Source organism: Cibotium barometz, chromosome 46, assembly GCF_041138505.1.
Source record: "Cibotium barometz isolate CiBa-2024 chromosome 46, ASM4113850v1, whole genome shotgun sequence".
In the NCBI taxonomy this organism is placed as follows: domain Eukaryota; kingdom Viridiplantae; phylum Streptophyta; class Polypodiopsida; order Cyatheales; family Cibotiaceae; genus Cibotium; species Cibotium barometz.
In genome coordinates this window covers 38,568,081-38,588,152 of record NC_141091.1, presented here as the reverse complement: position 1 = coordinate 38,588,152, position 20,072 = coordinate 38,568,081, and the positions used below count along the sequence as shown (strand labels likewise).

General features: G+C 47.2%; 2 protein-coding genes across 2 annotated transcripts in view; one reads left to right on the top strand and one right to left on the bottom strand.

Annotated features, from left to right (window-relative positions):
- Positions 1–609: 609 nt before the first annotated feature.
- Positions 610–20,072, top strand: part of LOC147612194 (Pseudouridine synthase family protein) — a 31,736-nt gene continuing 12,273 nt past the window's right edge. The window contains exons 1-3 of the mRNA XM_086784085.1: positions 610–732; positions 822–1,041; positions 2,716–2,844. Of these exons, the coding sequence (XP_086640211.1) occupies positions 699–732; positions 822–1,041; positions 2,716–2,844 (383 nt within the window). The 5' untranslated portion in view covers positions 610–698. The remainder of the gene's footprint in view (positions 733–821; positions 1,042–2,715; positions 2,845–20,072) is intronic.
- On the bottom strand, positions 14,994–18,367 carry LOC147612195 (uncharacterized). The gene is made up of 4 exons (XM_086784084.1): positions 16,516–18,367; positions 16,040–16,385; positions 15,723–15,884; positions 14,994–15,598 (listed from the first exon to the last, which is right to left on the bottom strand). Exons 1-4 carry the CDS (start codon positions 17,988–17,990, stop codon positions 15,176–15,178), a joined length of 2,406 nt encoding a protein of 801 aa, XP_086640210.1. The 5' UTR covers positions 17,991–18,367; the 3' UTR covers positions 14,994–15,175.

Sequence of the window (20,072 nt, the reverse complement as noted above, 5' to 3'; positions counted from 1 at the left end):
TTGAAACACAAATGCTTCATAGATACGCGGTTACTTTTTAAGACGATGTTGCTATCCCTACGTGCTCAACCAAAAGGGAGAGACATAAATAATTTGGTTAAGTGGCATCCGCTACAATGTTATCACTAAGCAAGGCCCTCCAATCTTAGAACCAACACCCTTGTACGAGCGATGGGCGTGAATTCATCATCTATATAAAGATTGTCCTATGAGGACAACGACAAGCACCACACTAAACCTTCCACCCTTAACATGCTTTAGCGTAAAGAACATCTTATCCTAAGGTGTTTGAGCACTCTATCTTTTCAGTGTGCTCATCTTAGTATGTTAAAGTTTGACCATCTTTCTTAAGAAATAATAAAAGTTCTTAAGTTTCTTAGGGTTGATTCATTTTCTACAAATGAATGCTCTCGCTTGCCCTCTCTTGTGTGTATAAGCGCCCGTGCACACTAGCGAGCTCAAACAAAAAGGACCTATTTTGTGAGAGGCAAGACATCATGAGAACTTTGAATAAGAGGATTGATTGGAGTTATTTGCACAAACTAAGAGGATTGATTGGAGTTATTTTGCATGGTCCCATAGAATTTCTAAACCCCCCTCCCTCTCTCACCCCCACACACGAGAGGAGACACACACACACACACATACGAGGCATTTCTAGTAGTTCACGTGAGTTACGAGGGTTTTACAAGAGGACGATGCAAGCTCTCAAGCTATGGCGAACCTCTGCTGGTATGTGAATGCTTACGCCGAGCCCTCCCAGTATCCTACCTATTCTGCTACATTCCCTGTTTGTGGAGACCTCTCGTGTTGGGTGACAGGTACAGCGGAAGCGGCTCTTAGAGTCGCGAGCGCTCTGCCGGTGTGCGAGACGAAGCGGTGGAGAGCATTGAGAGGAGGCGGCGAGAATGGATGCCTTGGGTGGAGCTTGGTGCAGGTGAGGAGACGAGGCCTGCTGCGGCGAGACGCACGTGCTAAGCTGCAGGAGAAGAACGCCAAGAGCTGCATCGTGCTCTCCCCAGAGGACAAGATTTCCCACAGGTTCCTTACAGCTCCCCACCCTCGCAAAAAATAAGAGTATGATGCCTGTTGGTCGTACAATACCTCTCATTCTTGACTGGGCGCACATATACACATGAGGCTTTTTAAATCATAAGTAGTAATTCGCCATTAGGCATGAGCATTGCCATGATTCACCGCATGAACTTGGAGATGCTTGATGCCTGTTATTACAGTGATTCATGTGCTCGAGCCTAAACATCAAAACATGTGTTCATTACAAGTCTGTATGCGCGTGCCATTTCGTATATTTATGTATGAGTTCTCCCTTACTTTTAGGTGCTGTCATTATTGAGGGTCGCATGATTGAGTTGACGGTGACTACTATCAAATGGCTACATTGCTGTGTGTTCTTCTACCAAGGCTGCCATAGTAGAGACGGCACGTGGTCCAAAAGGCAATCTTAGTTTCCTTTGCATGGAACTTTTCGGCTATCTGCTCTTAACTGCAGATAATTTTCAGCAGCTAAAGAGGAAGCTCTTTCTATCTATAAGTTTTGAAAAGGCTGTTAGTACACATAATAATGAAGAAGCTCAAGTATGTGCCTTGGTTAGGTGCTCTCGATGTAAGGCAAGAAAAGGATGGGAAGAGCTACGTTGTGTTTTCTCCAAAGATCCAACTTTTGAGGCAGTTCCAGGTTTATCTTTTGCAAAGGAGAGGCTTCACGATGATGTCTTGTTAAACTCTGAGTTCTAATTGATGTAATTTTGCAAACTGATATGGAGAACGAATACGGTCTCACCTCCCTATCATACAGCTCAGAGACCTCATCTCTAGGAGCTCGCCCCTATGCATGGGCAAGCACACCTATGGCTTCTAGATCCTTGGACGGTGTGATTGGTGTTTGGAGTACTGTTGAGTACATCTTATCCTCACATTTAGAATCTTTTCTGGCTCATGTAAAAGACCAGGTTGTTTCATAAACTTACCAGAGAACCTCAAGCAGGGCTGATTTCACGGAATGGAGCTCAGTATGCTGATCATAGGCATTATTTGCTGCCAAGGTTCTGGCATCTTAGGCCTATTTAAGGGCTCTAACCTCTTCCCACAGGTCACATAAGGAACATCTTATGTATCAAAGCTTTGAAGTAGAGGCACCTTGAAGCAAAAGAGCAGTCCTTAGCAGTCCCTCAGCTCTAGAGCAGCTTCAGGTTTAACTTGCAGCACATGCCGCCTCCAGATCCAGCCTTTAAGAAGCTGCATTCAGCAGCAATATGAGTGAGTGGGAAAGAAGTGAAAAAGAACCAGGTGGGAGTTAGAAAAAGTGTGAGACCCAATTTCCTTTGTCATCCTCCTACAATAATTTGCGTTCTCTCTTGGGTCAGTTTGGCAGGCAGCCTACTGACTGTTTCTCATTGTGGGAGCCCTGCGTTACACTCACAGCCTTTTTGTCACTTGACAGATTTAACTGCAGTCTGGTATGTTGTGCCTCTTTTGCTAACCATACATGCTACACTTATTTTTTGAGCTTTTACTGCTATTATATAGCATGTAGTGCATGCTTTGTGTGTTGTAGACTGTGGTTTGCCAGGTGCAGCCTGGGCCTTCTTCAGGGGTTAAGGTGGTTGTGTCTCAGAAGAAATTGATGGTTTAATCATAATGAACTTCCTCGTTCAGTTGTCCATGTTATATTTATTCCTTCTTTGTGCAGTGCAGGTCTGGCACCTATAACAGCCTTTTCCCTTGTCCACAACAGAGCAAGCCACCTCGAACAGAGCATTTGGTTTGTTTAGAAGATGGAAATGTTGTTGATGTGGTGTCTAAATCTCTCGATCTTCCTCCACAGTAAGTACTTGAAGATTGAAAATGTGCAAAGATTATTCTTAAAGTTTTTAGTTAGTCAATGTTTGAAAGATGTGGAAGTGTTGAACAATGTGCAGGGATCGGATGATGAAGTGAATAATGGGGAGGCTCCTTATATAGTGGAGATGTGAACCTGGCCGACTGCTTTGGAACAGGCCGACTGCTTTGGAACAGGCCGACGTGCTCACGACTCATAATACAAGGAGAAAATAGATAAATGCCTAATAAATAGGCACAACCCAAATACACTGAGATGCACTAATTCTAACAATGGGGTGGAGCTGAGGTATCTTGTGGTGGACCCAATGGGTCCACTATGCTGATATCCTCTCCTTGGGCCAGGAAGAAATTGGTGATGGTCGGCTGGCAAGGAAGGAGGGGTGGTGGCTGTGCCCGGCACTTTGTTAGGAGTGTATCTTTGTGTCTACGAAGCTCCAGTAGGAAGAGTCCCAGTCAGCGCTGGTCTGGGAAGTCTATGATCTTGGATAATGGGCCAAAACCTCATGGAAGAGAGACAGTGGTATCTCAGGGATCATAGTACATTGGGCAGTGACATGTATAGTGCTCCTCTGTCTTGTAGGCAGTGGGAGGATACCCGTCGCTAGCCAAGCGATCCGCATGGCATGTGACATGTGAATACTGAGGTAGCGTGGCTGTTGGATGAAGCCATTCTTTGTGAGCGTGATGAAATGATTTCTGCAGAAGTGCATCTTCGGTGGGAGCTCCGAAGGTGCAATCTATGTGCTGTGTATGTGGAGGCTAAGGAGGTCGAACTGGATAGTTCGATTGATGACCTCATGGGGGAGCTAGAGAAAAGGGGAGTCCAGGCTATACTGAAGAGGTGGGAGGTGGTCCATTTGGAGCCCGTATCGTCCTGAAAACCAGCTGGAAACTCAGATGTACCATGCTTCAGTGCCCCCCTCAAGTGCGAGCTATAAACGGAAGGGCAACTTAAACACGGAAATCTAATCAATCATGAAAACTGAAAATACACATAAGTATGCTAGACCAAAGAAGATGACAAATATGCACAGTACACCACACTAGGGGCCAGAAGATGGGCTGACCCCCCCCCCCCCCCTAATGGCTAGATTACCATAAGGAGTGTGCTTCCAAATACAACTTCACGGGTGCCTAGGGATTCTCCATTGGCTAGCACCTATCTCTTTTAGTACTAGTATGAAAACAAGAAAACATAACATGAACTGAATTTGCTGACAATTATTAGCACAAGTGAGCATTCCCAGCATCAAGCACATGCAGGACAACTATAGACAGCCCATAGAACTCCCACATCAGCCCGGGACAACTCAACATCATCGTCTTCTTCCTGTCTGGCTCATAGAGGAAGCCGATCAGCCCTCAAAGGCTGTTTACAGCAGTCAACCAGCCCTCAGTAGCCACATAAGAAATCGACCAACAGCTGCACACAAGCTAGAAGGTCTTCAAATAGTAGAGGATCTGTTCCCTGCCCTTCAACCAGCTCTTCCTCTCTGTTTTTATATGCCTTGGCCAGCAGCTTTTTAGACCTGTAAACAGCCGGCCAACAGTAGGAGAACCTGCAAACACAGTTGGCCAGCCCTCTATTGACATTCGATAGGCTTCTGTCCCGAGATAGATGGCTGTGTTAGAAGTCATCTCCTGTCTATTTTTATACACCAGGGCCTTTGTTGTGGGTGCCCGCCCTTATGAGGTGTTTTCTCATTTTTTCCCACTCCGCATTTTTCCCCTATTTTTCCCATTTTTTCTGTGGCTTGGGAGGCAGCCCTGAGGTGGCAGGAGGACCCAGTAGCTGGCCGACTGGCACTGGTCCACGACTCCATTACTGAGCTGGCCGACTCTTGACACCTGGCCGACTGGCTGTTTTTGCTGGTCGTGGAGATTCAGCACCAGTTGGCTGCCTGTAGCACAGGCCGACTGGTCTATGGGGCCATATAAATAGGCCCCCAGCTCCCATACCATTTTTGTATATCACACCGGGATCTTCTTGTGTATATAGAGCAGAGTTGCACGCCTATATCTCTCTCTCTCTTGTGCTGTATTTTTCTGCATGCGTTTTTGCTCTTGTGTTCCCAGATCTTGTCATCATCTCCGCTGCATGGTATCAGAGCATAGGCTCTAGATAGTTCTTGGGATTTGTGTGAGCAAGAGGGGGATTGTTGTGTGGTTGATTGGTGGACCGTACGGGACTGTTCGGGAAGAGGAGAAGCAAGAGGACGGCGGGCTGATTTGCTGGACAGCCACTTGCAGGTGTTAGTTCTTCTTTGTTCCCATCCACCCACCCTTTTCAGAGTACATCCCTACAATGGCAGATCTGTTTGAGATGGCCGAGAGGCATGTGAAGATCCCGACACTCCCCACGTTCCCGGTGGACCGTCAGTTGGACGGGAGCAACTACGGCATATGGAAGGTTATGATGGAATCTGTTCTGGAGTCTTACGACCTCGTTGATTTCGTCGTTGTTGGAGTTCCACGGCCGCCGGAAGTTGAGGAAGGGGAGTTATCGGTGATCCGAAAGGACCGGGAGGCTCAGACACAGATGTGGGATTGTGTCAACGCCAGGGTTCGTTCGTTTATCTTTCTCAATTGCACACCGCAGGTAATCAATCATGTAAAGCATATGACGCTGGCAAGAGGTATATGGCAGCATTTGGCCTCTCTTTACAACAGGGTATCGCCCATGAAGAGGATTTCCTTGGAAGTACATATGCGGGTTATGAACCCTGCAAAGTCGTCGATGATGCGGAGCATATTAACAAGCTGTAGGCTCTTCAGTAGGAAGTTCTTCAGGCTGGGAAGGAGATATCGTCAGAGGACATGGCCATAACGTTGCTATCACATTTGCCCTCTTCGTACTCAGCATTTTACTCGTCTTTGATTACCAGTGGTGGCAGGCTCAACACCATCACGTGGGAGGAGCTTGTGCCCATGGTCCTGGACCAGGAGGAACGATTCACGAACCCTCCTCAGGGTGGAGGTTCGGAGGCCTTGACTGGCCAACGGTTGAAAGGCCGTAACACGGGCAATGGGAAGGCTTCATCGGAGAAGTCTTCTGAGAAGAAGTCCGTTAACTGACCACGAGAAACTAAAGGCAGAGAGGACCTGTAATGATTGTGGCGAGAAAGGCCACTATTGGAGGCAGTGTCCCAAGCGGAAGACCGAGAAGGGTGAAGATTTCTCAGCAGCAATCATGAAGACTTCGGCTTTTGTGCACCTGGAGGTGGTGGACACGGATGTTTCATTTTCTTCAAGCAGGAGATTGGAGGATTCTCCGCAACGGATACTCGGGAGTGGATTCTAGACAGTGGTGCTTCCAGGCACATGACTCCTTCCCGTTCCGGTTTACAGGATATCTGCAGGTGTTCTGGTCACATTCTTACTGGGGATACATCCACTATCCCAGTTCACAGGGAGGGCAGGATGGAGATAGTTCCCGATGGCAGAGGGGGGAAGCATTCCTCCCAGGTGTTGTATGTTCCGTCACTTGGTTTTCATCTGTTGTCAGTGCATCAGGTTTGCAAGACTGGCGTACGGGTGGAGTTTGATGAGCATTTTGTTGCTCTCCAGGACAAAGCAACAGGCCAAGTGGTTTGGGAAGGCGGAGTGGAGAATGGAGTTTACAAGCTTTCAGCACTCTCTCTCCCAGTTCCTCAGGTTTGTGATGAGTGGCACTCTGGTATTGGCCACTTAAGTGTGGATACGTTGTAGGTGTAGGCTTTTCGGGACCAGATGGTGGATAGCTTGCCAGTAGATGGCAGCAGTTGGCAGGAACTCTCCAGTATTGATGTTGGTAGTTCTTGTGTTCGTCAATCAGAGGAAACTGAACAGGTGACTTATGCTCTGATGTCTCGTAGTATTCGGGACAAAGAACCTCCTGTAGATGAGGATGTTCTTTCCACGGGGACCTTTCGGAAAGCCAGGCAGGTGGCAGTTGATTACTTGCAGAAGGAGGTGGTTTCTCCAGGCTTTGTGGTTCCGGATTCAGAGGGGGTGGTTGACAGGTTTCAGAAGGCCTTGCGTGGTCTTCATCAGGTTTCCAGGACTTGTTTTTGCACGGTAACAAGTGTTGATCCTTGTGAGCAGTGTGATGCCTTTTTGACTCGGAAGCAGAATGGCTCCTTGATCTGGTTGATGGACACCAGATTGGACGGGAGCTTCCTGATGAGGCAGTTGAGCTCATGGTTGCGGATGACTCTTTGGGAGGTAGGATTGCGTTTCCTGTGGTTTCTACGGCATGCGAAGGATCATGGACTCTTGTACACAGGAGGGGGATTGTTGGATGGAGTCCGACTCCACGGTTGGAGTGACTCAATTTGGGGAGGAGATCCAGACACGAGGAGATCTACTTCAGGCCCCGGAGCAGTTTTATGGAGCAGTAAGAAGCAGTCATCTTTTGCCTTGTCAAGCACAGAGGCAGAGTACCGGGGTGCTTGTGATGCTGCTTGTGAGGTGGTGAGGATGCAGAGGTTGCATTGCAGGTTTGGGCTTTCACTGGAGGAACCCATGGTCATCCAGAGGCACTTTGTTCGTGAACAGATCGTTGCTGATGACATCTTGCTAGAGTTCTGTTCGACAGAGGACAAAACGGTGGACCTCTTCACGAAGTCGCTCTCTCAGGATTTGCTCAGGCGCGGCACCCCAGCTCCCTGTGGTTGGTGTCACAGCCAGGAGCTGAGAGGGGGTGTTAGAAGTCATCTCCTGTCTATTTTTATACACCAGGGCCTTTGTTGTGGGTGTGCCCGCCCTTATGAGGTGTTTTCTCATTTTTTCCACTCCGCATTTTTTCCCTATTTTTCCCATTTTTTCTGTGGCTTGGGAGGCAGCCCTGAGGTGGCAGGAGGACCTAGTAGCTGGCCGACTGATGGCACTGGTCCACGACTCCATTACTGAGCTGGCCGACTGCTGACACCTGGCCGACTGGCTGTTTTTGCTGGTCGTGGAGATTCAGCACCAGTCGGCTGCCTGTAGCACAGGCCGACTGGTCTATGGGGCCATATAAATAGGCCCCCAGCCCCCATACCATTTTTGTATCACACCAGAGCAGAGTTACACGCCTATATCTCTCTCTCTTGTGCTGTATTTTTCTGCATGCGTTTTTGCTCGTGTTCCCAGATCTGGTCATCATCTCCGCTGCGTATTCTGACAGGCTGCAGGCAGGCTGTAAAATAGAGGGAAAACTAGTCGACCAGCTCTATATACACTAGAAAAGCATGCGCCCAGCCCTAACTGGGGTTCTCTTTCAGTAATAGAGTCCCACCGCCAGAAATAGCTATGATGGGTTCTTTTTAGGTCCAGAAGGGGGCGCCTACTTGAAGAAGGCCCAAATATTGTCCAGTGCCCAGCTTTTGGTGGCCATGTGTATTAAATATGTCCTGCTTAATGTGTACTCACTTATAAGTTGCATGCAGCGACATAACATGTTGACAGACCTACCTCTTATGGAGAAGCCTCCAGATCACATATGTGAAGGATGTATTTTGGGAAAAATGCATCGGTTATCCTTCCCACGTGATCAGGCTCTACGAGCAACTGCAAAGTTGTAGCTTATACACAGTGATCTTTGTGGTCCCATGCAGACGAAGTCATTAGGAGGTTGCTTCTATTTTGCTACATTTATTGATGACTTCTCTCGTATATGCTGGGTCTATCTGTTGACACAGAAATCACAGGTATATGATGCATTTTTGGCCTTTGTAGCACTTGCTGAAACAGAGTCAAGATGCAAGGTTAAGACTCTCCGTTCTGACGGAGGGGGGGAATATGTGTCACATATGTTGAATTCCTTTCTTGAGAGTAGAGGTATCAAACATCAGTATACTACTCCTTATACTCCACAGCAGAATGGGGTTGCAGAAAGGAAGAATCGGTCACTCATGGAGATGGCCAGATGTATGTTAAAGGCAAAGAAGCTACCACATATCTTTTGGGTGGAAGCTGTAATGTGTGCTTGTCATATTTTGAATTGATGTCCCACAAAGGCATTGGTTTCCATTACTCCTTTTGAGGCTTGGCATGGCCGCAAGCCTTCGGTATCACATTTTCGTACTTTTGGGTGTCTTGCATATGCACACATAAACGTGGGGAGTGTCGGGATCTTCACATGCCTCTCTGCCATCTCAAGCAGATCTGCTATTTCGGGGATGTACTCTGAAAAGGGTGGGTGGGTGGGAACAAAGAAGAACTAACACTTGCAAGTGGCTGTCGAGCAAATCAGCCCGCCGTCCTCTTGCTTCTCCTGTTCCCGAACAGTCCCGAACAGTCCACCAATCAGCAACACAACAATCCCCCTCTTGCTCACACAAATCCCAAGAACTATTTAGAGCCTAGGCTCTTATACCATGTCAGAATACGCAGCGGAGATGATGACCAGATCTGGGAACACGAGCAAAAACGCAGTGCAGAAAATCACAGCACAAGAGAGAGAGATAGAGGCGTGTAACTCTGCTCTATATATTATACACAAGAAGATCCCGAGAAATGATACAAGAAATGACAAGGGGTTGGGGGCCTATTTATATGGCCCCCCATCAGCAGTCGGCCTGCTGCTGTAGGGCAGCCGACTGGACACAAGAAACCTCCACGACTGAAAAATCATAGTCGGCCAGCAGCAGAGTGGGTCAGCCAGCAATCAGAGAAGTCCCACGACTTATGCAGTGCAGTCGGCCACTTCCAGAATCTCCACAGATGCAGTCGGCTAGGTTCAAGGTCCTTCCGCCACTACTAGACTGCCTCCCATGCCACAGAAAAATAGGGAAAAAATGGGGAAAAATACGGAGAGTGGGGAAAAATGAGAAAACACCTCATAAGGGCGGGCACACCCACAACAAAGGCCCTAGTGTATAAAAATAGACAGGAGATGACTTCTAACACATACATGTCCACAGGGTGCCCAGGCATCCTCGGCCCATGGACAAACATAGGTAGAAAATCCAGGCATTGTCCAGGCAAACAAAACAAGTCATCCAAAGATAAAATCAAAGTCATGTATACACATGAGTGCAGCTAGACTGGAAGAAACACCCATCTGCTCAGTTATATCCGATAACATGTCCAGGGCTCATGATCCTTCCGGAACCTTCCCATAACATAAATATAGAAGATCTCCAAGATAGCTAGTCCCAAAGAATTCCATCATGTCAGGCTCCATGAGCCATACATGTACACCTTGTCAGGCCCCACAAGCCACACATGTACTATCATGTCAGGCTACACCAACCATGCATGTACTGTCATGTCAGGCTCCATATGCCACACAGACGCACCATGTCATGCTACACCAGCGGTACATGTATGTCATGTCAGGCTCCACATACCACACATGAACAATAGAAAAAAATAGAAGCTGTGGGGAATTTTGTGACATGAGCTGTCGTGAGGACTTCAAGGCAAGCCTCGGGTACTTGTGGGGCCTCATCGTGCTGACGTGGTGGAGGTAGGTGATTGTTTGAAAAAGTGCATACACCACCATCAAGGTTGCAACGATTCTACCTGAATGATCACATGTGGGACTGATGTTTTGCTGCAAATCGTACGAGAGAACATAATGACATGGGGCCTTTCCACATGCTGCCAATCATGCTTTGATAGTTTTGGTCCCCAAAAAGGTGCTCCATACTTGGGCTCCTCGAAATGGGCCTGGAAGCATTGTCTCTCAAGTGTGGCCAAAGCTGCATATCCTTGTCACTCTGGTGTGTGCTGCTGTGGTCATGGTAAAGTGGGGGGCACTAAAGAGCGATGATGCTCCAAATCAAGTCGGATGGAACCCCGATGTCCTGCAGGCGCTTGAGTAGTCGGGCCCAGGGTCAGTCCACAAAGCAGCAATAGAGATTTTTTCAACATCTACTAAATACCCAATGGGTCTAAGACCAAAAAGTGTTACATAGGTTCCATGTGTAAACTAAACGTCATAACATCAAATGAAAGTGCCAAAAGCAAATAGACCCACATACTACGTGGGTCCTAGATGCATAATGAGTAATGGGTTGGTGTAACCAGTGGTGCTCATCATGTGTCATCCACCTCTACTATAGTACACATGGAGGTAATGCCCACATTCGGGGTGGGGCTGCTCTATGGGGCTGGAGTATATCCCAAATTTTTAGCTGATGGGAAGACGGCATGGATCTCGGAGGGCCTGAGAGGGCAAGGGTATCTAGCTCTCTGGAGGGATTGTTGTCACGTGCATCCCGCACTTGGATGCCACGTAGACACATCTGTACAAGAAGGTGCTGGACTTGGATTGGAAAACTGGTCCCATGTGAGCCCAGTCCGGGACGAGTTAGCTAGGGTTCCACTCTATGTGTCCGAGGCCAGGTGTGCATTGTTTTGCCCATGGAGCACTGCCAGTCCGCGCTGTGAGTCTCCCTCTGGAATGATGTCAGTTGCTTTGTGTGTTTGGTTTGCGAACAAGCGCCAGACCTCTGTGTAGAACTAGGCCAGCCCATAGGGCTAAACCAAGGATTAGGTTTACTTTCATAGAGTGGGCATGGGGGAGGTGTAGAACCACCCCCAAAGGGCTGTGCCCCCAGCCATGTTGTGGGCTGGTAGGTGCTGTCGGCCAGCCCTAAGGGGGCCTCGACAGCTAGCCGGCTAGGCCCCAAGCCTAGATTGGCTGCGGCCAGGTGTCGGACAGCCCACACTGGCTGCCCCCAATCTTTTGGTCCATGCGTAGGGAAGCCCGGCAGCCCAGCAGCCCAATAGATAAGCGCATTATGGACAGGAACTTGTAGTTGTGAAAACACATGAAATTATTAGCATAAAATGCTATTGGACCTAGTCGTGGAGAAAATATTGCTGGCCGCCTATGATTAGTTGGTCAACTGGATGGAATAAAGGGTATAAATACCCAGCCCAGTGCAGCGTTTTCAATCATCTGATTATTCACCAACTGCTGAAGCTACTCAAGGGGGCCAGGACAGCCAAGGAGGAGTTAACACAAGGGTGAATCCTGAAGGTCAAGGGTAGAGGATTTTCCTCAGCCAAGAAAGTCAAGTTTTCAGTCTTTTATTTTCTGATTTGCATTTGGGACCGAAGTGCACTAGGCAGTCCATCTAGGGCATCGAGGGCATCAGGCATGAGTGTACCAGAGATGTTCCAAAAGATGATGTGAGCAATCGCAGAACAGGGTACCAAATTGGAAGAGCAGAAGGCGCAGATACTGGCTTTGGAAGAGCGCACCTATTCTTGAGCTCCTCTTTTTTTGTCTCCTCCCTCCTCCCCTTCCGTTTCCTAGATTCCAGATCCTCTACAAAGGGACCCTTTCAAAGGGTCACGATTGCACCGAGTTCGATGCTTGAGTTGCAGATGCGTGCAATGGAGATTCAACAACGTGAAGAGGATGCCATGCGACGCGTGGAACATGAATGATACCTTGCGGCTTTGATGCAAGATTGACACCAGCGGCTTCCTCAAGTCATTTTTCCGAGAAAATGAACTTCAGTAAGTATAATGGTAAACTCCCCCACAACTCTTTATTCATGGTTGCATCAGTTTGAAGCTTATTTTGCCGCAATTCGAAAAAGTGATACTCAAGGTGATCTTAGCTAGTTGGTACTTGGAAGGTGAGGCCATTCCTTGGTGGACCCAGTGGACTCATGCCCACACAAGATTAGGTATAGCAGCTTCTGTTTGGGACGAGTTTGTCCTTGACCTTAAGCGGCGGTTTCTTTCGCCCCGTTGCCTTGAGCGACTGGAAGACGAGTTTAGGGGAGCGCGTCAAAATGTACAACCAGTCCTTCAGTTTGCCAATAAAATTTCAAACTTATGTTTGCAGTTGAGCTTATTTGATAAGGATAAGAAAGGGCAATTCCTTTATGGCCTTGAGACACAAATCCGGTGGGAGGTGTGTATGTTTAGGCTAACCACCTTCCAAGACACACTCTCACTTGCGCAAGAGTGCTGAAATGAAGCACAATGGCAGAAAGTCCAAGACTTCCCAGCCTGCTACTCCCAAGGCTAACACCTCGGGGAGGAAAGGCTAGAACCAGACAGGGTCTTCCCCAGGACAAAGCACGGGAGCGTCTGGCTCCAAGAACTCAACCAATGCGCCTAAGCTTACTCCAAACCATAAAGGTCAGGCAGGCAAGACCGGTGGCAAGTTGAGTGCTGAGGAGACCGCTTGGTACAAGGAGGGTAGGTATATACAAAAGGACACTTCTAGGGAGTGTTCTAAGAAGACTACCACTCCACAGACCGCCACCCTAGACTCCACGGCTTCAGTAGCAGTGAGCCTAGCTCTCGCACAGACCCCAGCGGTTGTCCCTAGTTCTTCGGATCCCAAAGCTTCGATTGGAGCAATCATTAGGCAGGAGCTCAAAGATAAGCAGAAGAGTGTCCATGACCAGGAGTATGAGCGCAACGAATTTCTCAAGACCTTTGGCTACATAGGTGGCCAGAGAGTCGTCTTGTTTGATAGCAGCAGCACGGATGATGTGGTCATGGAACAGGCCACTCGGCTTGCCCATTTTGTCCTAACTTCGGTGGACAAGCAAGCTGAGGGTTTTAGCACAGGCATGACGACGAGCATCAAGTTTGAAGCTCTAGGTGCTAAATTAGTCATTCAAGGCATAGAGTTTGTGCGTGATTTTATGGCTGCCTCTCTTGTAGGAGCAGACATAATCTTGGGCATTCAATGGTTTCACAAGTTCCTTCCTAATGTCAAGTGGGACAAGCACACTTTCTAGATTAGCCGGAATGTGTCCAACGCTCCAATGACCATTAAGTGTGAGCCAGAGATCCCGAACTTTCCGCTCATAAGCCACTTGCAGGCAGAGCAATGAGGAAAGACACACGTTGTGCGATGATTTACATCCAGACTGCCCAGACAGTGGCCAGTGCTTTCGAGAAGTATTTGGCTCTTCATGAAAAGTTCCAGAAGTTTTTTCTTCGGGACAATCTCCCTCCCCAGCTCCCCCTCGTCTAGACTGGAGGACCACAATATCAACCTCCTTCTAGGCTCGGAACCCCCGAGCAAGTTTCCATATCGCCTTTCCAAGGCAATGGAATCGGAGTTGGACCGCCAACTCCAAGAATTATTGCAATCTAGCTTCATCCATCCCAGTGTGTCGCCATTTGCAGCACCAATCTTGTTTGTCAAGAAGAAGGATGGGTCTTCTCGATTGTGTGTCGATTATCATGCACTTAATAAGTTGACTATCAAGAGTAGATTCTTGATGCCTCGAATAGACTATATTCTCGAGAGGCTGAATGGGGCTAAGGTGTTCTCAAAACTCGATTTGAAGAGTGGATACCACCAGGTGAAGATTGTTGAGGGGGACATCCCCAAGACAACCTTTTGTACGAAAGGGACCCACTATGAATTTGTGGTCATGCCTTTTGGTTTGACGAATACCCCAGCCACATTCAACCGCATGATGATGCGGGTGTTATAGGAATTGATTGGAAAGTGTGTGTTCATATTTCTGGACGACATATTGGTATTTTCAGCTATTGTTGAGCAGTATGACATTGATGTGGAGAAAGTCCTGAAGTTGTTGGAAAGCAACGAGCTCTACGTCAATGAGAAGAAGTCAGAATTTTATTTGTTCGAGGTTCATTACCTTGGATAGATAATTAGTGCAAAAGACATCCGACTTGATTCGGCCAAGGTGGCCGAGATTATCAATTGGAAAGTACCTGTAACTTGGTTGAACACAATGCTAATCAATACACTTAAATACACTAAGATTTGATGGACACTTGCTCAAATACAAGAAGTAATTTGCTAAATTGACAGGAGACACACAATGAGCCGGAATGGTCGACCCCTCCCTCAAATAAAGTATATTGATCTTGGGAGAATCAAGTACATAGTGTCATGGGCATTTCTGACCAGATTTTGATACCAATGCATATGAATACAGTATTGCAAACAAGGTTGATGTGTACGTACTGTACGTTGTGTATATGTACGTACTGTACGGTGTTCCGTACAGTAAAATTTTTTATGTACGTAAAAATACGTACCATTGGCAAACAATAGGACATTCAACACCTTTCTACATTTAAGGTACATAAAAGTTTGAAACATTCAAGAATCAAAATAAATTATAAACCAATTTGCATGTAGTATGTACTAATTTCAAAACACACATCATATACTTGACACAATGGCTGTCAAGACAAAATAGACGTAGAAAGGCTCATACTAGAGCATACAAATAACAAATGTCTGATGTCAACCTAAAAGGCTCATACTAGAGCATACAAATAACAAATCATAAATGTCTGATGTCAAGAGTCAAGACTCAAAAGTAAAAAACACTAAGCAATAACAAAGTCTCGACTCGACTCTCGAGACTCTACTCTTTGAATCTCAAAACTCCTCATCGGATGAGGATGATGACACTCCTGAAGAGAGCAAGTCCCCATCTGTCACGACGTTGCCCTCTTCATCATACTCTGGCTCTGCCATCATACTCTGCTGTCCTGGATCATCATCCTCCGTAGGCTGAATGAGAGGAACAGCCTCATTTGCCCGTCTCCGAGGAGTACGGACAGGAAGCTTTCCTCGCCGAATGGTCTCTCGTCGTGAAACTTCTGGACCTGCATCTCGCCCGACTAACGGGAGACTGAGAACTCGCGCACGTGACCTCGTCACACGTCGATCCACACTCTCCAGCTCTCTGTGCAGCATGCGAATAATCTCCTCCTGATCGTTTCTCACAAGCTGCTGCTGCTGCTGCTCAGTCTCCTCTGCACTCCCCTCCGAGACCAACTTCAATTTCGATGGATCTGTCTGTTAAAAAACAAAATGCAATTCAGTGTTCACATTATTAACAGCGTAGAAAGTAGTAATTAGTAATTACAAATATTCGCTTGTAATATGTATAAACGCTAGCCCAAAGTTTCAACTTTCTAACCTGCTTGGGTGTCCCCAAAGCGTGGTAATCTCGCACAAGCTTCATATTTGCTCGGCAGTAGACCAATCTCTCTAGCTGTGCAGTGCTGAGTCGATTACGGATCTTCGTGTGAATTAGCGAATAAGCGCTCCAATTGCGCTCGCATCCACCAGCAGAGCAATCCTACATGTCACATGTGCATTGTGACGTGTCAATGGTGACAAATTACAATGGACATTGGACATGGTCATAGACAATAGACATTGATGATTGGACAATGAACCATGGTCCCAGGTCCAAAACACATGTATGAAAAATGTAAAGATAGAAAACTTTACCTGTGAGAGGACACGTAAAGCGATACGAGTGAGCTTTGGAAGACCTTGTCTTCCATAACTCTGCCACCATGTAAGAGAGAACTTCGTTGCCTCCGGCCTCAACGCCACAGCTCTAGTAAAGGATGACCCTAAATTATTTTCATAGCTTGCGAGCTCTGCATCAATGTCCAACTGCTCATCCTCCTCGCAAATCAAGCCAATGTACGCATCCTTGCCCTGTAGTAGACTCCTGTCATTAAAAAGAGTTGGCTTCTTGTAGAAAGGATGAAGCAATGCAGCCATCGCATGAATGGGCCGACTCATAAATGTCCATCTCTTGTCTACAATAGCCAAGATCTCTTCCCGACTGTAAAAGCATTGACGCAACATTAGTTAACAGGCTGAATTTTGATTATAGTATTTACTATTATACATTATAGTATTATACTAAATAGTTAATAGACTCGAGAGTAATCATTGCAGAAGCAAGTACATACCGATCAAGCGCCAGTGATCTGCAGCCTCTGATGTGTGTCTTCATCTCTGAGAAGAGATGATAGACTAGGCCCATGGTGGAGCCCTCCATGTCTGTGACACGCAGCAACACATAAATTGGCTGCAATGCTACTATCATAGCCTGCACCTCCGACCAAAAGGACTCATCAAGCACCCGCCGCTGTATGTATCTAGTGGACTCCTCCTGTGCGTGATGCATCTCTCTCCACTTCGGGTCCACTACTGTCTGTAGAAGTGGATCCCTCACTGCATAGAGTCGCTGCAACACAAGATACATATATGCAAATCTGGTCTTCAAGGGCCGCACCATGTCAAGTGTACTGTGACTCCTAAAGATAGCCAATGCCTTGTGCTTTTTGCGGAAAAAAGTAGTCATTTTTGTGGCATCGGAAACAATAGGCAACACCCATGTTAACTTCCCAATGTCCTCCATCAACAAGTCAAGACAGTGAGCTGCACATGGAGTCCAGACAATGTTCTTAAACTCTGCCTCAATCATCTCACCCATAGCCTTGCAGTTGGAGGCGTTGTCAGTAATAACCTGCACCACATTCTCTGGGCCAACCTCAAGTATAGCCTGCCGGATGTGCTCATAGATAAACTCACCTGTAATCCGCTCTCCAGCCTTTCCTGCATCAACAGCACGCAAGAAGTACGTGCCAAGGCAAGACGACACAAGAATATTAATGATGTGTCGCCTACGAATGTCACTCCAGCCATCTGAAATGATGGTGCACCCAAACTGCCCCCAACCTGCCTTCACTGGTACCAATGCCTTATCTATCAATGCTTTCTGCTCCTCAAGCGAAGTGGTCCGCATCTTATTGTATTCCAACCCCGACCAATCCTCTGTGTGTCCAACCTGGGCTATGGCTCTGACCATCCTCTGCCACTGCTCAGTCCTCAAGACATGAAAGGAGATGTTGCACTCAATGAGAGTGCGAGCAATCTCCATCTCAGCCACTTTCTGGCGCTCCTTCACCCAAGAAAGAGAGGCAACTCGAGAAGGCAAGGTAGTCTGCCTTGGTGCATGCATCTCTCCATCATCCTCCACATAGTCCTGCTGCTCATGCATGGTACGAGCCCTCTTCCTACTACCAGTGGGCTGCTCCTCCTGAACCTGTGAAGAACCACCCAAGTCTCCCAAGAGTGCATCATGGAGAGCATCCTGTGTCTGTTGACTACCTTTCACCTTTTTCCCTGCACCCATTGCTGGAAAATTCTCAGCAATCAACTTATCCCTAATGTCCTTTGGTACTGCCTTGCACCCTGCACAGTTATTGGTTGTGCCAATGCCTGTCAAGTGCATAACGACGCGAGAAATGGTACTGGTGAGCTGAAAGTTGCAATACTTGCATTGCCATCGTCGCGTGCCAGATCCAGCTTGCCCTGGCGTGTTGACAATGCGGATCACATTGGTGTGCTCTTGCCAATACGGGTTAGTTGGCTTAGGCATGATGGCTCTTGAGACTTTTGTCTGCACCTGCCAAGTGCGCAGCACATATGCAAGAGAAAGAGATAAGACTCAAGACTCAAGAGGGAGAGAAAGAGAGAGAGAGGAAGATGCTCAGTTTACCTACACGCACGCCTGGCGGCAAATTTCCAACGCTGTGGTCGCCTGGGCTTTTTCGAAATCTTCCTGCTCTCGCCTCTCTGTAACGCACGCTCTCTGGAGTCTAATAATTAAACTTGAAAGGCCTAGTATGTACCCAAAGGCAGCCGCCAGGCGGGCGCCCATTCATACACGCTCGGCGATTTTCAGCATTAAAAAACCCACACGTACGGATCGATCCGTACGTGTACGGATCCGTACAGTACGGCCGTACGGTACGGATCAGATCCGTACGTACGTATATATCAACCATGATTGCAAACAAGTGGTTGTTGATGTAGACTTGCAATCCACACTACCCTCAAGTGCCCATGTTCCCTACCATCTGCTCTCTATTGTTCCACCAACACATGGTAGCAACAATCTGCAAGAGAGCACGTAGGACAAGAGAACACTACAAAGGGTATGTGATCTTATAATCTGGTTCCTCCCTCCTACTACTTGCTTCCATATTTAAGCATAAAAGCTTACCAATTGCAAGTAGAGTCGATGACAACGGAAGTCTTCGCGATGAGTGATGAGACCTTCGATTTGTCGCATTTCTTTGCGACAAAAGTCTTCAAGAGGATGAAGGAAACCTTGGGAAAGCTTCCCCTATGGTTCAACTTGAGAAAGGAGGACTGAAATTAGGGTTCTCAGCAAAAAGACTAGAAATTACAGCAATAAAGAGAACTGTTTTGCTGAATTTCAGTCATTGGGAGTGTGTAGGAGAGTGATTAGCATCCGGAAACACCCTTGGAAGCTTGAGAAACACCTTAGCAAGCTTGGAAATGGAGTTGGGAAGGAAAAAGTGCAAAAAATGCAGCCCAACAGTCCTCATGAAGGAGGCGCCAATCTCTAGAGAGAGGAGGAGGAGTGAGGTGGTGAGTTGTCCAGTGTAGGTGGCAGGCAAGTGCTTTGTGGAGCAAGCTAGAGTGGACACATGGCTGGTTACTCCCTTTGGACAAAGGGGATAAGGTCTGGGCGGTGGACATTGGGTTGTTGTCACGTGCACACCAGTTAGGTGTACAGTGACATGGCATCATTAGCCTCATCAGGTATTTTACTGGCATTTATGCAATTTTATAGGTATTTTATAGGCATTTATGGGGCAGCCGACAACATTTGTGGACATGGCATCTGGCCGACAGCACTTATGCTGGCCGACCAGCAGCATGCTTGCATATATATACAGGCGCCTCTCCATTCAGCAAACCAAGCTCATCATAGCAGCATTCAGCCCAGTGTGCTCCAACGCATCTCCTCCAGGAAGCTTTGGGAGCAGCATTTCCAACCAACGCATCAGCATATGCGGTAACGCATCATCATCAGCATCATTTTCAGCAACGCATCATCATCAGCCCTCAGATCTGCAAACGCATGGAGCATCCACCTTCCCATGTTGGAGAGCATTTGCGTTTCATCATCAGGTCAACATAGCATCTGTTCCAAAGCATCCCTTCAGCGTTTCCTTCCCAGGAGACAAGGGAAAGATAGTGGACAGCAGTTCATTCAGCATATTCAGCATATAGGCAGCATATTCAGCAGTATAGATCCATTTGGATCTCATTGTAAACCGCATTCATCATCTAATATAGCTGCATTGCATTGACACATATTTGTCTATCTCTTAAACATCATTAAGTGTAGTTTAGTCAGACTAAGGTTGTGATTACTACGGTCTTAAGCTCTCACATGTCACATTGGTATCAGAGCGTTACAGGGTAACCAGCCTTAGAGCATGTTCAATTCATCAGTCATTCAGTCAGTCATCATTTTTATCGCTTCCGCAGAGTTAAACCCAGTTCTCAAAATTTTGCAAGCCACCCTTAGGGATTTTCCCTTAGGTATGCATCAGTAACCCATCCATCTGCATTCTTGCACAGCATATAGGGTTGCACATGGCTTGCATAACAGTCATCTTAGCAGTCAGTCTTGCATACATGT

Excerpts from the sequence above, each read along its gene's own strand:
- LOC147612195 (XM_086784084.1), bottom strand. The coding sequence starts at position 17,990 with ATGCCTAAGCCAACTAACCCGTATTGGCAAGAGCACACCAATGTGATC. Across the intron at positions 15,885-16,039 it reads CTTTACGTGTCCTCTCACAG|GATTGCTCTGCTGGTGGATG; the intron begins GTAAAGTTTTCT and ends TGTGACATGTAG. Across the intron at positions 15,599-15,722 it reads CTTTGGGGACACCCAAGCAG|ACAGATCCATCGAAATTGAA; the intron begins GTTAGAAAGTTG and ends GTTTTTTAACAG.